General features: G+C 43.4%; 1 protein-coding gene across 1 annotated transcript in view; it reads right to left on the reverse strand.

Annotated features, from left to right (window-relative positions):
- Positions 1–788: 788 nt before the first annotated feature.
- LOC138017521 (protocadherin Fat 4-like) overlaps positions 789–16,438 on the reverse strand; it is a 41,493-nt gene continuing 25,843 nt past the window's right edge. The window contains exons 6-12 of the mRNA XM_068864585.1: positions 14,784–15,129; positions 14,571–14,673; positions 8,023–13,858; positions 6,414–6,475; positions 5,662–5,966; positions 3,863–4,101; positions 789–2,996 (exon numbers count right to left, since the gene is read on the reverse strand). Coding sequence (XP_068720686.1) covers positions 924–2,996; positions 3,863–4,101; positions 5,662–5,966; positions 6,414–6,475; positions 8,023–13,858; positions 14,571–14,673; positions 14,784–15,129 — 8,964 coding nt within the window. The 3' untranslated portion in view covers positions 789–923. The remainder of the gene's footprint in view (positions 2,997–3,862; positions 4,102–5,661; positions 5,967–6,413; positions 6,476–8,022; positions 13,859–14,570; positions 14,674–14,783; positions 15,130–16,438) is intronic.

Raw genomic sequence — 16,438 nt, forward strand, 5'->3', positions numbered from 1 at the left:
GTCGTGCCAAAAGTGCTATCGTGTTGTTGAACTGTTTTGACACGACAACATTTTTGCAAAACCTCGCACTAAAATGACGCTGGTTTGCGCGCGCTCACTGTTGTTCTGTGAGAAAATCTCGTTCTCGTCCTAGAATCTAAAGCTCTCTAATTGAACGACAACGGCGACGGCAACGACAACGTCATCTCAAAATATAAATTCGCGTTCTTTTGATCGCGTCGTGATTATTTCAACCTTTTTAATATGACAAGGGTGTGGTAGTTACTCCAGGATGATACTGATCGAAACGGCGCTTAATTTAGGTGTCGTTCATAAAACCTACCATTTGGGGGACAGCTATTCTTAGAGCTATTTTCATAGAGTTATGGTTAAGTTTCCAAAATCCTGAATTCAAGATTTTGGAAGCCAACATTCATAAAAGATAATTAGGCCTAAGGTTAGCTTTTATGCATGTTTGGGATACTTTTTGTATTTCTAAATTCAGGATTTAGGCCTTCCAAAATCTTGAAAACTTAACTCTCACTCTACGACATAATTCTATGAAAATAACTCTACTGCTACTCAACCTCTAAAATTTGGCTATTTCACGTTGTTGTTTTCTCTGACAACGACAAAAAAATGGACGAAAGTGAAAAACGCACGTGCCGGGCGTTGTTGCCGTCGCCGTTGTCGTTGCTTAAGCTCCCTATTAACGGGTGGTGAAAAGAAATGCTAAAACGCAACTTGTTAAATTAAGCTTTCTTGATGAACAAAAAGGGTGTGATAGATTTCTCGTAAGACATGAAATCACGTTATGTACACCCAAGAAATGAAAATTAAATAACATCTTTAAACTCCTTTTCCAAGAGAAATGTTCTTGCGAGTACCAACAAATAAAACGTTCCTTCTAAAAAAATAATGTCCTCTTTGCATATTTGTCTATTTCAAACATATTCCTCATCTTTGTCCCTCGGTGAACTTGAAGAATCTTTTAACTGTGCAATATCTTTGTATACTCCTCTAAGATTATGATAACGTAGTCCCCAGTTTAAGACATCATCCCAGTTAAACAAATCTTTAGCCCCATTCACGGGTTTACTACTTAAAGCGTTCGGTAAAATTTCGTCATCACTAAAATTTAATGTACTAAGAGATCCAAGATGTGAAGCTCGCCCTTCGTGTTCCGACCTTTCACTCGGGGGATTTTCGCTAACGACCGTGTCTCCGTCGGCGAGTTTCTTAAAAACCATACTTCCACGATCGTTCTCCTCTCGGCTCGGCTCATCATTGTCATATTCAAACTCGCTACAAGTAAATGTATCATCGGAGCTTTCGCTTGAACTGTCTGGAACTTCGAGAACGCTCGACAATTTATCCATCGTCGGCGCATCTTCCTCGCTTACTGAGGACACTGCATCTAATAAGCTTCCGGATGGTGCTTGTTTCCGTAGTCTTTCGATCTCTGCCGCCGACAATCCCGGTGGCTCTCGAAGATTCAACGAGTGATCTCTGAAAGTGTTCGGATCGTACTGATACGAAACTTCACTATAACCGAGGCTTGCAACCTCAATGTCGTAATGCTCAAGTCTTTCCGAGTTGTTCTCGTCAGACTTGTGTCCCGCATCGGAGAAATCCGGAGCTTCGTCGCTACTCGATGAGCCTAAGGAACCTTTCCGGAAACGTCGAGAAGAAGTCGGTTTTGATGGGCCACGCAATCTCGGGTCAAGCACGCTTCTGGACAACTGTTGTCGTTTATCCACGTTATGTCTAAAATGAGGATTAGGAATTTTGTGTCCTCGAGACCTTGCTCCTTTGTTTGCGTTATGCCGACTCGATTGCTTCTCTAATGGTGTGCTTCGATGATTTGGAGTTCGAGTATATCTCGTTACTTCTGTGATATTTCCTTGTGTATCTGGGGTTAGTGCCAAGTCATTGCGCATGATAAACTCCCCGTCGGATTCGGAGAAACCCGGATCGATTTTCTCCCGTGATGATTTCGTAAGTTTGATTTGATAATCTTCTGGAGCGCCTACGTTGTGTATTACGATGTCTCGTCCGTTTTGAAGAGTAGCCTGTTGTAAATTTGTCAAGGACTTCTGGCTGGGATTTCGAATTACTACTCCGCTGTCGTTACTACTTCGAGACGGTGACGTCCTCTGAGATGTGTCTTGCACGTCTACCGCGATTTCAGCGCCCGTGGTAGCGTCGAATTCCACGGGGATCTTGTTTGCTTTCTTACGAAGACGCCGAAAACGACGCGCAAAGATCACTGCAACAACAATCAGGACCAGCAAAACGGCGAAGAAGACGATGGCTGCAATTACACCTGGGCTCAAAGAACTTTTCTCTTCAGTCCCCACAAAAGCATCGACGCACTCGTACGTTCCTGAATTAGCAAGAAGGCAGCGTTTGTCTCCGCATGGGTGAGGCCAACAAACTCCCGGTACTGCGCATGTTTTCCCTTTGAAGTCTTCACTGCAGTCACATTTGAAGTTTTTGTCCTTCTGCGGGAGGCAAGTGGCGTTGTTTTTACATGGGTTTGGATAGCACTGCGCATCGCTGATACAGATGTATTGTTCCCATTCTTCAAAACAGTAAGGTTTCTCCGAATCAGGGCACTGGACTGACATACAAGAGCCCGACCCGTCACATCCTTCTTCCACACCTCCACCTTGTGAAGAAATCACTGCAAACGCATTCGGTCCTGAGAAAGAAACATGTTGGCTATTGATACTTAGATCTTCCATGCAACCACGGAATTTCTGCAGGTTTGATCCCGAAAGCGACGAACTAATTCCACCCAAATACCACATTTTGATGTTCTTGCCGAGGAAATCGTGCACGGGAGTGGTGAATACCTTGATGTTCGACTGGCCGTCTAGCGTGACATTAACACTATTTCCCTGATGAAGGAGCGTCACGTTATGCCACTCGCCATCTGTCACGGACGCGGCGACTGTGAAACTGGCAGTATTACCTCCTTTACCAAAACTGTATCTGACGTTGCCTGAATTTATCTGTGAAGGAATGACAAAAAAGGACAATGAGTGACAACGTCTTCAAACGACTGCTCTAGTCAGCAGCACGATGACGTGCCCACTCAAAAAAAAAATCACAGTGGGGCCCTTGTGGCCATGAGGTACACATTGTGAGGGTGGGAGGGACGAAATGAAAAGCGAAAATATGCATAATGTACCGGTTCTAAGCCTAGCTCTGTGACCCCGTTGTTCCCGAAGACAAGAGACTTTGCTCCACACTGCCTCTCTCCACCCAGGTGTACAAATGGATGCCAGCAAACCTTACGAGCCCGTTTCAATGGCGGAGTTGGTCAAGTAGCAATACTCGTAGTCGCTTCACGCCAAGGAAACCAGCTTAAGCTCCGGTCATGTTGGCTGTAGACTTAAAAGGTGGCCAATTTATCCCTTCCAGAGTGATTTTCCAAGCAAAACGCCATCGCAATGAATAAGCATTTAAAGAAGCCTAGCAAAACGTACTCGGGTCTAGTATGGTATGGCTGTGAGAATCCGCTGTATTGCTCTGCCTCTCGTTTTATTCATTGTGACTTCGTTTTATTCATTATCTGCGATAATCTTTCCCTTAGAAAATCATTTCAAAACCGAACCTCCAATTAATGTCTTTCTCGTAACCTTTAGTAATTTCTGAGCGTCCCATAGAAAACGTTTTCTTCCTTAATTTGGTTTGACATCCTGCGGCCAGTGCAAAGCGCACAAAATGCGTACAAGCAAATCACGCTAACTGACTATCCTTGTTTTACTTTTTTTTTTTTTTTTGGCTTGACGTCGAGGCAGGCCTTTTGAGCCTCGGGCCTGTAACTTTGGACTCGATTAAAAACCGGTCAATCCCACAAAGCGATTTTATTTACCTCCAAAGCAGTATATCCTGAAACACTTATCGCAGTTGAGTCACTCGCAAGAAGCAGGAGTCCATCATGCCGAGTGCGAAATCGAATGGAAAACTGTTCTTGGGTAGAAGTCAATGATCGTCTTTTTCTTTTGCGGCCTGAGTTTTCTTTCTCCTCTTTGCGTTGTTGTTCCCGACGATATCCTTCTGTAAACTGTAGCACCAGGAAGCTGTTGGCACCAAATTTCACGGGTTTAACTTCTACAAAAAAAAAAAAAACACGAAAGGGCAGTTTAGCGAACGCACATGAGCTAAAAATAGGCTTGCTTAACAGAGAAAAGAACCCCGTCATCTTTCCTTTAATACCTTTTCTCGCTCTAAAGTATCAAATTTGTCTGAATATAGATGAAGTCTCAAAATCAACCAGTGAAAAGATTCCGGCAATTAATTAAGTCACAAAATCGAGAATTTCTCGGCAAATCAATATTGCTGGTTTTGATTACGCGATCATCTCCCAAGCAAAAGAAAATTTTTGCACAAGAATGGAGCTCTATTCCCGGGTTTAGGGCCAAAAAATTCCCGGCAGTTAGGGGCACAAACATGGCCTGTATGGCGTGAAAATTTGAGAATCAAAGCACTTTTTTTTCAAAAAAACAAACAAACGAAACACTAAGAACAGGGGCAAATCTCATCACAAGACCTGCTTCTTTTTCTTTTCCCGTGGTTGTTAAGAGGGGTGGCACTTAACTACAGAAACACAATGATTGCTAAGGAAGCTTTCCAGTCAAAGAGCCCTACAAAAAGGTTGCATGGATGGTTCCTTGAAGTTGCTTTTTCAATGATAATCTTCACTCAGAAGGCGCATGCGCAACCAATCCCAGTCCTCTGCCGTGCGTTTCAGTGAAAAGGTAAAATCTCCCAGGCAAAGAAAGGAAGAGCCAGTTTTTTCACCGGATGGCAACCGCCTTATCATATTTCGTAAACTGTAGCATGGAATTTCTATTTCGACAAAAAATGAAACTGATATTTTGTGTATCAAAGGAGGGCCTTGTGACGTCATAATTTTTTTGAGAAACAATTTCTTTTAAAATCCATGCTACAGATTTTGTGCTAGAATGTTCTCATACTGTTGCGTTAAGAATTTGTGAAAAAAAAGAGTTAACTCGCTGAGTTTTTAGGCATTTTCTGTTTTGGTCATGTGATTTACCAAACATGGTGGTGAGTCGAACCATACAATGGAGTGTTTAATAAAACACACTTAGCAAAAAAGGATAACTGAAGAGTTAAAGGAATTCGAGAATTGACTATTTGAAGGGGTCCATAGCAACGGTTTGCTAGTTAAGAGCCACCCCCTTAACCATTTAGCAAAAATTCCGGGTAAATTTAATGGCAATTTTGAATTGGTTTGTGTGACCGGAAAATGTCCGGTTGTATTGAAAAATTTCAACCGGAAATCCCTAGGAAGGAAACTTTGTCTTCCATTTTTTTTCTCCCGGTTTATCTGACTTCCCGAATCAGAAAGAATTGTAGTAGAAGAGTTGTAGAATTAAGTTCAAGAGCTACTGCTTAGAACTTTTCACGTAAATAGTAAGTATTGTCAATTATCGTAAGTATAGTAAGACAACGATTATTTAAAACAGAAAACGCCGTCGTGCATTACTTTCTACGATCATACAAACCGCCATTTTCCAGTCCAATGTTACTTAGGTACGGTAAGCTTCATTTATTTGTCGGTTCTGTCATTTAATTATTTATTTGTCTACTTTTATGTTTCACTTTGAATAAATTGAAGTTCAATAGTGTAGGACGCCGCGAGATTACCTTGCTCACAATTTCTGCCGCTGAATCCTTTCGCACACTCACAAATATAATCAAACCAAGAGTCCAAACACGTGCCCCCATTTTTGCACTGTCCACTGGAACATTGGCCCAGACGGGGGCAGCGGTCAGTGATGCCGGCGGAATCTGTAGCAGAACTCGGTTCCAGTTTCTTGTCGTTGATGAACACATTTCGCATGCAGCCAAGGAAGTCGTCTGTTTGGATGTGATGTCCCGGATGACTAACCGCTTTGTCGAAGTCCTTTACTCCACCCAGATACAGCGGTGAATTAAACATTTCCAGTTGTCTACAATAAACAATAACAATCGCATTGGTTTAGTCCACTGAATCTGAATTGTCAAACAGCGCATTTAACTTTCACTTTCACTAAGGCATCTTTCCAAAGTGAGCAGTCCAAGAGGGACAGTATCGCGACGTAAAAAAAATTGTTTTCTTTATGAAACCTGTTTGTCATTAGAAAGACAAGAATTCGCCGTGAAAAAGAACCTGGCGTTAAGCTCCAGTTTTACTAAGAATGTGTCGCACTGGTGACGTTTGAGACAAAAGCTTTTTTGTTTTGGAATTTTGCCCTCTTGTTGTTGATTTCTAAAGTGTTGTTATCATTCAGTTTTCTTCAATAAGTTCTTTTGAGTTTTGAGAAAAAAACATAAGTACTAACAAAACTCGGCGACAAAGGTTAGCCGCGCCACTTCTGACCCCCCTCTCCCACCCTCCCTCTCTGTATACCACTTACTCCAGATCTCCTTGAGATGATTTTGTTACCGGAGGGGAAGAATCGATAGACACTTGTCCAACCTGATAAAAAACAAAATGGTTCATTACTCATGGTGTTCAATAGGTGCCTTTATGAAATTATACATCAGAAAAGAATGAGAATTACAAAGTTCTAGGTGGCTAATGACAGCGTTCTTTTGAAATCCGAAATTAAGCCTGATACGGTCCTGTGTGAGTGGAGAGACTCACGTAACGTTTTTAAAATCTCTCTGCGGGGACCAGAATTCGATACCAGAACACTTCAACTATTCAGTGGAACTGCTCAGGTGATCAAAGATATTCCCGTGTTCCCTTCGTCATGTGTAGCTATAATCACTCCACGCTTGATGACTATTGCGCGAGAGCTAAATGTAGTTATAATTACATTTAGCTCTCGCGCAATAGTCATCAAGCGTGGAGTGAGTGTATAGTATCACCCAGCTAGTGCACTAATGCAAACCCTACATTATAATTGGCTACGCTACTAGAGGACTATTAGTAATAGTCCTCGAGTAGCGAAAAGCGTAACGCTTTCTTTCGTTTTATTCCCAAATAAATATTTCTTCAACTTGCATTTGCTAACTGTATTATTGCCTTTTCTGTCCGACTAGTTGGGTGATACTAAATCAATTAGACCCTTCGCCCTCAAGGGCTGCGGGTCAATAGCCCATTGGGCTTCGCCACATGGGCTATTGACCCATAGCCCTTGTGGGCTACGGGTCTAATTGTTAAATATGGCGGCCTCCCGTTTAAATGAAATATTACCGAAGAGTTTCAAACGCCAAGATATTAAATTCGGAATAGCACTAAAGATGCTACTAAGTTTGACGAGACATTTTTCAAAGGCAAGAGGCCAATTTATGGCTGATAAAATCAAATAAACTTGTTAAATTCTAATGGCCACTTATCAACTCGATACCAATGCTCAAAACCATTGCAACAACATCTACGCGACGCTTTCTTTATTTACGGAATAGTTTCGACAAGAAAAACGAACATCTACAACAGAATTCGAAAGCATGGAAGAAAAAGATTGTATAGAAGTTTTACGTTTCCTAGAGAAGAAAAGACGGCCGTTAAATACAAGAAAACTAGGATGTTGTCGTTCCGTGAGGCGAAGTCACCACCGCACAACAAATAAATTCCCGTCAGTGATAACTATTTATGATCACCTGAGCAATTGCACCAATTAACAATTACTCGACGAAGGCAAAGTGAATATTGGCGACTGATCCCCTCAACTTCGTGTCAGGGAACATTCGACAACATCCCTACGCCTCCGGCGATTAATCGTTAAATAATCGTGTCATGCCATTTTCAAAGACCAAGGTATTCAAATTAAGGTTTCTGATTTCATAGCAAAAAGCGTGGAATAACTTTGCTAATAATTCACACTCCGATAATAATCAATCTATTGTGACCGAATTTTTCAATGGAAATGTACTTTTTAGGTTCGGCGTAAAATAGTCCGATCCGAATGGTAGCCTTTTGACGGAGGTCATATGGATTGTTGGTGTGTATTCAAATAATTGTTTACAATTTCGCACATTCGAATTATGCTCCATCCTAAAAACGTAAAACACACTAACCTTCTTGTCTCTTACAGCTGTAACTCTGTGCCACCGACCATCTGCCAAAAAGTTGGGCCCTTCCACAATAATAGCACTGGCTTTATATCCAAGGTTGAACGACATGCGAATCCTTCCGTTGATGATCTCAATGGCAATGAAATCTGAATCTGTCTTGTTCTTTCCGTCAGTGTTGTACAATAATAAGCCATAACTCCGGGCAGTGGAGAACTCGAATGTGATATTGTTGAAGTAGCTCTCCAGGGTCGGAAACTGAAGAAAGCCAGCAGATTCAAATCCGACACATGCGCATTGGCACGCTTGACTGTGCCCGCAGGTACACTTCGGTTCAGTCCACTGTGTGGGAGACGCCACACGACAAAAGTCGTAACCAGACGAGCAATTTTTACCCAGATACCCCGGATTGCAGTCACAACGGTAATCACCAATAAGATTTTCACATGTTCCATCATTCTTGCAAGGACTCTGCGTACATTCATCGACGTCATCAGCACACGTTAAACCTCTAAAACCCGTTGGACAGTGGCACACGAACGAAGAATCTCTATTCACACATGTAGCTCCATTTTTGCACGGCTCGGAGGCGCACCCTTGCTTTCTCAATTCGCACTTCTTCCCAGCAAAATCTGGTTTACATAAACAACTAAAGCGCCATTCATAATCCAGGGACATGAATATAACCGGCTGAGTCTCGATGGACTGAGTTCCCAGCATGTGCATGTAACTTGTGCACTCACCTCCATTACGACACGGATTACTGGCTGAACAAGGGGTAAAGTCTACTGTTTGGATGTCTACTTTGCTGATTCTTTCCAAATCAGATTTGTTGTTCCATAGCAGTGCAGACAAATCCTCACGCGTCATGTAATCAACTGAGAGCTCCTTCCTGGCGGCAAAAGATAAATCTACAAGGCCATCTCCAACTGACTTGATACTGAAGAGCTGCGCGTCATAATCATCCTCTTGTAGAAGAATTAGTTTGACAGCACGGAGAAATAACTGGTATGACTTTGAAAGAAATCCTTTAGTACTAGTGTTCTGTAATCGCACGGCTATGCTGTTATCAATCGTCTCAGAGTTAAAAGCAACGAATCGGACCTCGACATCGTAAGTCACAGCCCACCTGCCGTCGGAACCGTTCACCTTTAAATCAAAAGTATAAGTTCCACTGTGTCTCCTTTTCGTGGTTAACATACAGCTCTGTGGTAGAAAAGTAAACAAATCATTATTATTGCTAACGATCTGACACACCATGATTTGATCTACATCCGGGTCTTCAGGTCGTACATTCGCTATTTCACCGGCTGCGAAACTGCTGTTGCCGTTCACGTGTACAACACGTTTAGCCTGCCGAGGTCTGTTATCATTTTCGTCCTTCACCAGAATTCTGCAATATGAAACAGCGGATTGTTGCGGAGAGCCACTGTCTGATATAACGAAGGACAAATTGTACGATGAAGTTAACTCGCGATCGAGTGGCGCGATTGTCGTAACTAGCCCAGTCGCTCTATCCACCTGGAACTTTCCAAAGTTAGGCCCCGTGAGTTCAAAAGTGAATGGTCCACGATTGGGGTCTATATCAGGGTCATATGGCTGCAATGTCTTCACAAGAGTACCTCCGGGCTGGTTTTCCCAAACGGCGCCTGTGCAGTTAGCAAATAATCGTGGCGCATTATCGTTAATATCTTCAAGAACTACAATTACAATGGCACTGCCTGACATGGGAGGTCTCCCCTGATCTGTAGCAGTAACAGTCAAATGGTATTGTGCTACAATTTCCCTGTCCAGCCGCGTCAAAGTCTTTATGATTCCAGTGTCCGTATCAATAGTAAATGCATTTCCAATGTTGCCGCTTGAAATGCCGTATGTTATCTTTGATGCAAGTGGATGCTTTGCAGAGTCGTCATCCATGGCCGTGACATTCTCAACAAACGAATCGGGCGGCGCGTCTTCTTTCACCCTTGGTCTGTACACCCTTTGAAGGAAGTAAGGAACGTCATTAGGATCGGTTACTGTCACGACGATCGTTGCCAAGTCACTTGTAGCTGGCGTCACGCTGTTCTGTAACACATTCTTCACGAGAACCTGAAGAGTTACAACGCCTGCTCGCTCGCTGTCCAATCTTCCGGAGACGGTTAAAACCCCTGTGGAGCTGTCCAAGCTGAATCCTTGATTATTACTGCCACCCACCAGAAGAAAAATCATCTCACCATCCGGACCCTTGTCTTTGTCTGTAGCGGAGATCCGAGTCACAGGCTGTCCGACTGGCGCATTCTCTGCAACGGAGGCTGTAAACACAGACTGGTTAAACTCTGGGATGTATTCATTCACACTTGTCACGTGAACAAGTACTTTTGCGTTTGGCTGTGAATATAACTGGGGACTTCCATGATCTTTAGCCGTGACAGTTAATTCGTACAACTGTCGGTATTCATAGTCGAATGTTACTTTGCCGCGGATTTCGCCAGTGGTTTTATTGATTTCAAAGAGCCTCAAGACATCGACGCTTGTGATGCTGTACTCAACGCGACCCCTGTCACCCTGATCTGGATCTACTGCCGCAACGGTAAGGATCGGGGCAATGGGTGCTGTATTCTCCGGGATATAGCCATTATACTCTCTCTCAGTAAAAACAGGGCGGTTATCATTTGCATCCAAAAGTTCAATTCGCACCTCAACTGACGATGCCCTTGGTTTTCTACCACCGTCTGTCGCCACAACGGTAAGCTTAATTAATCTTGCCGTTTCATAATCAAGAGGCTTCCGTACATAGATGGAGCCGTTTTGCCTCCCAATTCCAAGATACCCATCTGGGTTGCTGCTCTGAACGTGATAAAATACTTGTCCGTTCGTCCCAGAGTCCTGGTCAGATGCAATTACTTGAGTAACTTGTCTTCCCACAGGGAGGGTCTCCAATACAGTTTTCTGATACTGGTTCAGTGTGAAAACCGGCGGGTGATTGTTGGGCTCAATAACTGTAAGGTATACGTCTGATTTACTTTCCATAGCAGGATGTCCCATATCTCTGGCTTTCACCTGCAGGTGGAACAAACCTGGTGTATTCAAAGACCCAGCAACTGAGACATTTCCAGTATACTTGTCGATGTTAAACAGCAATGATCCATTCCCACCAACTTTCTCAAAGATCACACGTGCATTGAGCCCATCATCCTGTTCATCAACTGCCTCTACGCGACCGACAGATTCATTAACTCCCGTATGTACCAAAACAAAGAAGTTGAAAAGAGGAGACAGAAATACTGGAGCGTGATCATTAACATCCTCCACTTCGATGATGACAGACACAGTTGTCTCGTAGAAGGGCGTATAAGGATTCCTTGCTTTCACTGTTATATTGTAAAGGTTCTCATTTCCTGATAAACCTGATTTGTGATATATAAGCACCTTGTTGAGCCGCAAAGCACCCGTTTGACGATCAATTTGAAAAACATCGCTTGAAGGAGATGGAAGAATGGAGTACAAGATCTCCGCGTTAGTTCCCATGTCATCATCGAGTGCGGTGATGTTCATTACTACAGTTTCTAACGGCAATTTCTCAGTGATTTTATGTTTCAAAGGATTCGAGAGGAATCGTGGCGGACTGTCATTAACATCCAAAACGGTAACGGTGTAGTTGGATGTTGTTGTATGTAACGAGTCATCAACTGTCACTTGGAGAAAGTACTGGGATTTGGCCTCTCGATTCAGAGTTCTCCGCAACGTCAAACTGCCGCTATTTGCATCGAGGTCAAACGTGTCATGTGGATTTCCACCGACAGCGAAACCAAACTGTAGTAGGGCATTATTTTGGATGTCAGCATCGGTTGCCGTCAGCACCGCAACTTGGAAGCCCAAAGAAACATTCTCGTAAACAGATGCGCTCAAAGGATCCATGAAAACAGGGGCGTTATCATTAACATCTTGAACGTTTACAACAACAATTGCTACACTACTCATCGATTTGTCTGCCACATCTTCGACACGAACCTTAAACGTGTAAGCCGAAATGTTCTCTCGGTCAAGCTTGACCTTAGTGAAGATGCGTCCGGTCTTAAGAGACACGCCAAATGTTGAACTTGCTTGATTTTCATCTGGGGCCATTCTGTATTCCATCTCTGCATTAGGACCGGAATCTGTGTCTTGTGCATACAGCAAGAGGACGGTTGAGTTGACTGGAAGTTCCTCTTGCATGTTAACGCGATAAACACTTTGATTAAACACGGGTGCATTGTCGTTTTCGTCAGTGACTTCTACATAAATTTTGATGAAGCTCGAGCGCGACTGAATGCTTCCATCCTTTGCACCAACAATAAGATGATAACTTTTTTGTCGCTCGTAGTCCAAATGTTTCAGTACTTTCAACTCTCCCCCTACTTTATCCACGTCGAAAACCCCTCCGATATTACCAGCTGCGATGAAATACGACGTGTGTCCAGTTGCATTCACAGTGACGAGTTTTGTGTCCAAGGGTACTGTCTCGGAAACCGTTGTATTCTGGTCAAGGTGCTGAAACACTGGATACGAGCCTGGCACGACAGAGATTTGTACGTTCGTTGTGTCAAACCGCTGGGCTGCGTTCACATTAGTGGCTTTAACTGTGAATGAATATGACGGTGGACTGAGAGGCACTGTTTGCGCGACTGTAATGATCCCTGTTCTTGGTGCAATTTTAAATACCGAGGGCAGCCCAGTGACTGTATACTCGGACTCTGCGTTAGGCCCTATATCATTATCCCCAGCAGAGGCCATAACGATGAAGGTCCCGGGTGGTGCCCCAGGATAAACAGTTGCTGAATACGGCTTCGATTCAAACTCTGGATCCCAGTCATTGACATCTTCAACGGCTACCAACAGAGTAGCATTGCCTTCCCGTCTGGGAATCCCTCCATCCACTGCCAAGATTATTAGTTCAAATGAAGAAGTCTTTTCACGATCAAGCAAAGCTGTGGTTGTTATCTTCCCAGTATTTGGATCAATTCTAAAGAGGTCAAAAGTAATCGGAAGGGAGTAACTGATTTTTGCATTGTCTCCAAAGTCAGCATCCGCTGCACTGACTTGCGCAACAAGTGTCTCCGTAGCAGAGTTTTCCTTGACAGCTGCCTTAAAAACGTCCGGCTGGAAGACAGGAGGATTGTCATTTTGATCATCAACCTTCACAATGACCTCAGTTTGACCAAACTGGGGTGGTATCCCTCCATCTTTTGCTTGCACCCTCAAGGTGTATTCTGCTTGCGTTTCTCTGTCCAAAGCAACCGTCAGGCCCACTTGACCAGTCTGGCTGTTAATGGTAAAAACGCCTCCATCGTTTCCATAGATGATTTCATAAGTCACAAGACCGTCATTTCCGACATCGCCATCGCTAGCTGCGACTGTGATGATATTGCTTTCCACTTGATTTTCATAAACGCTGGTTGTATACGACGACTGAGAGAAAGCAGGTGCATTGTCGTTGACATCCTGCAAAACAATCTTCATCGTTTTCTCTGAATACTGCTGAGGTGACCCTAAATCAGATGCTCGGATAACAAGGGTGAAGTTAGGCGTGGCTTCGCGATCTAGAGATCTTACGGTAATTAGGCCGCCATTCGAGGGATCCATTTCAAACCTGCCATTCGCATTTCCAGAGAGAATGCTATACCACACTTGAGCATTGCTTCCCTGATCTGCGTCAGTGGCATAAAACCTGGCAACCTCACTTCCGATAGGGATATTCTCACTGATGAGTACCATACTCATTCCTAGTTGAAAAACAGGAGCATGGTCATTGAAATCGTCACTACAACCGTCAGCTTCATCTCTGCTTGCTTTGATGGGATTCCTCGATCTGAAGCTATCACTTTTGAGATCATAGTGGATTTGTCTTCACGATCAAGATCCCTGATACCCGCAGTATGCCATCGTCTGTGCCTAAACTGAATGGAGCAGACGCATCCAGCTTCACAAGCTAAGCTGATCTCGCTGTTACTCCCTTCATCTAAATCAGCCACCATGACCCTCATAACTACATCACCGTTGTGGCATGTTCTGATATATGGGTGACATTAGTGCATATGAAATAAGGTCTGTTGTCATTGACATCTGATATGGTCAACTGTACTGTCGCTGTGGCTTGATAACTGACTCACCAAAGGTTTTGATTGATCTCTTGCCATAACACTCAGTGTGTAAAAACTCTTTTTCTCGCGGTCAAATATCTCGAGATGTAGATGTGTGGTACCATTTGGACGGATAAAGAAAGGTTCTATCACTGTTTCCTGACAGGATCGTGTACGTAATCAGGCATTAGTTCCAAAGTCTTTATCAGTGGCAGAAACAGATACAATGCTACTGTGCCGAGTGGCGGCTTCTGAGACACTAGCAGTGTATACACTCTGAATGAACTTTGGAGGGTTGTCATTTCGTTCCAAAACGTTTACATATACTTCAACAAAGAGGACAGTGGAGGAGTGCCTTGGTCACAACAGATATATTTAAAATGTAGACTTCCACTGACTCTCGGTCAAGCCTTCTCGCCACCTTTAATTCCACTCAACGGGTCAATAATAAACGCATCCGTGTGATCGCCTGCGATGCCATATCTGATTCTTGCATTCTTTCCCGTGTCACCATCAGCGGCTGTCACCGTACCATGATTGTCCCCTACTGGTGTTCCTATCCATAACATTCAAAGCATAAATGGACGCAAAAATTGAGGCGATGATTATTGGCATCAACCACGGTTACCATGACAACACAGTTTGATTGCTGTCTTGGACTGCCACTGTCAGCTGCAAGCACTGTCAGGGTGTAGCTTGCATTCAGCGTGCGATTTAACACCTTTTTAGTTAGGATGACACCGGTTGATTCATTGATTTGAAAAACATCATCAATGTTCCCTCTCACAAGGGAAAAATGCACTCTTGCATTTTGCCCAATATCTTTGTCAACAGCAGTAACTTTCACCACTTCTTGTCCAGCTGGCAACATTTCTATGGCAGTTGATCTGTAAACACTCTGCTCAAAAATGGGAGGATTGTCATTCTTATCCAGTAAGGTGATCTCAACAGTAGTGCTGCTTGTTCGTAAGCTTGCACCACTTATATCCACTGCATACACGGGAAGTGCAAACTTGGACATCGATAACATATCACGGTCAAGTTCAAGGGCAGTTGTTATTTCCCCACTGTTTTTCACTCAAGACAAAGGAGCCATTACTGGAGTCTGCTGTAACATAATATCTGTAATTGCACTAGGTATGTCTCTGGAGAGCACTGCCGCCACTAACTCGGGTCACTGATGGTAAACCTGGAGAACTATTTTCCTGTCAACAGAGCCTTTGTAGACTGCATTGGCAAACACTAAAGTTGGACCGCTATTGGGCTGCCCTTTCTTAAATATGGTGACTATAGTCTCAGTAATTTGATTTGGAATACCAGTATCACGAGCAGATATCCTCAGCTGGAAACTCAATCTGTTTTAACTAGGCAACTGTGAGCGTGTCACTAACATGATCCTGTACTAGCACCTCAACTGGAAAAATTTCCGTAATCACCACTCTCTAGGTTGTTAATGAATCTGCGAGTTTTGTCCCATTCATCTGTGTCCTTTGCCCGACTGGTTGCAACAAAGGTATTAGCATCTTCTACATCACTCAACACAGCTTAACCGCTGGTGGTGTCGAAAAATCTAGGTTATGTTATCACATTGACGATCTTTCGCAAACACAATAGTGAATTTCCTTGGTTTGCTGACCGCCGAGCACATCTGGGTTTGCGCTGTCCATGCCCTCGTATAACCATTTTGTATATAGGTGATATTTCACGGTCCGAATTGCCGTCTTGGGTGGTGATCATACAATTGTCAGGTTCACTTTTTCAAAAGGCCATCTCTTCCAGTGGTGTTCTGACTGTCAAATGCTGAATATTATTTACCATTTTCTCCGAGGTCTTTGTCCTTTGCAGAGCACCGTCCAATTTCAGACCCAACAGTCACATTTTCTAGAACTCTTAAAATAAATTGGGGTAGTTCTGCAAAAACAGGATGGTCGTTTCCTCATCGATGACTTCAGAGTGAGCCTGACATTGCAAGACAGGGGAGGGTTTCCACGATCATCAGGCAGTAGTTGTGAGGATGTACTTTTCTCTTGGTTCTTTCAAAGTCAAGCAGCTTTTTGAGAATAACTTCCCCCGTCAAGTGGGTTGATGTCCAAACACAGCTTCTAAATTTCCAGCAGTGAGTTGTGTAGTGCAATCTCATGAATTAACAACCCTCATCCTTGTCTGTTGCACGACCCAGAGCCCTGAGAAGACAAAGGCGATTCTTCTGATGCATTGACAATCAACTGATTGGTGGTGAACTTGGATGGTTGTCTTGACATCAAGCACAAAAATGTCAATCATTTACCTGAGAGTACATAGATAGAACGTTTGTAACATCT

This window comes from Montipora capricornis, chromosome 9 (assembly GCF_036669925.1).
Source record: "Montipora capricornis isolate CH-2021 chromosome 9, ASM3666992v2, whole genome shotgun sequence".
In the NCBI taxonomy this organism is placed as follows: domain Eukaryota; kingdom Metazoa; phylum Cnidaria; class Anthozoa; order Scleractinia; family Acroporidae; genus Montipora; species Montipora capricornis.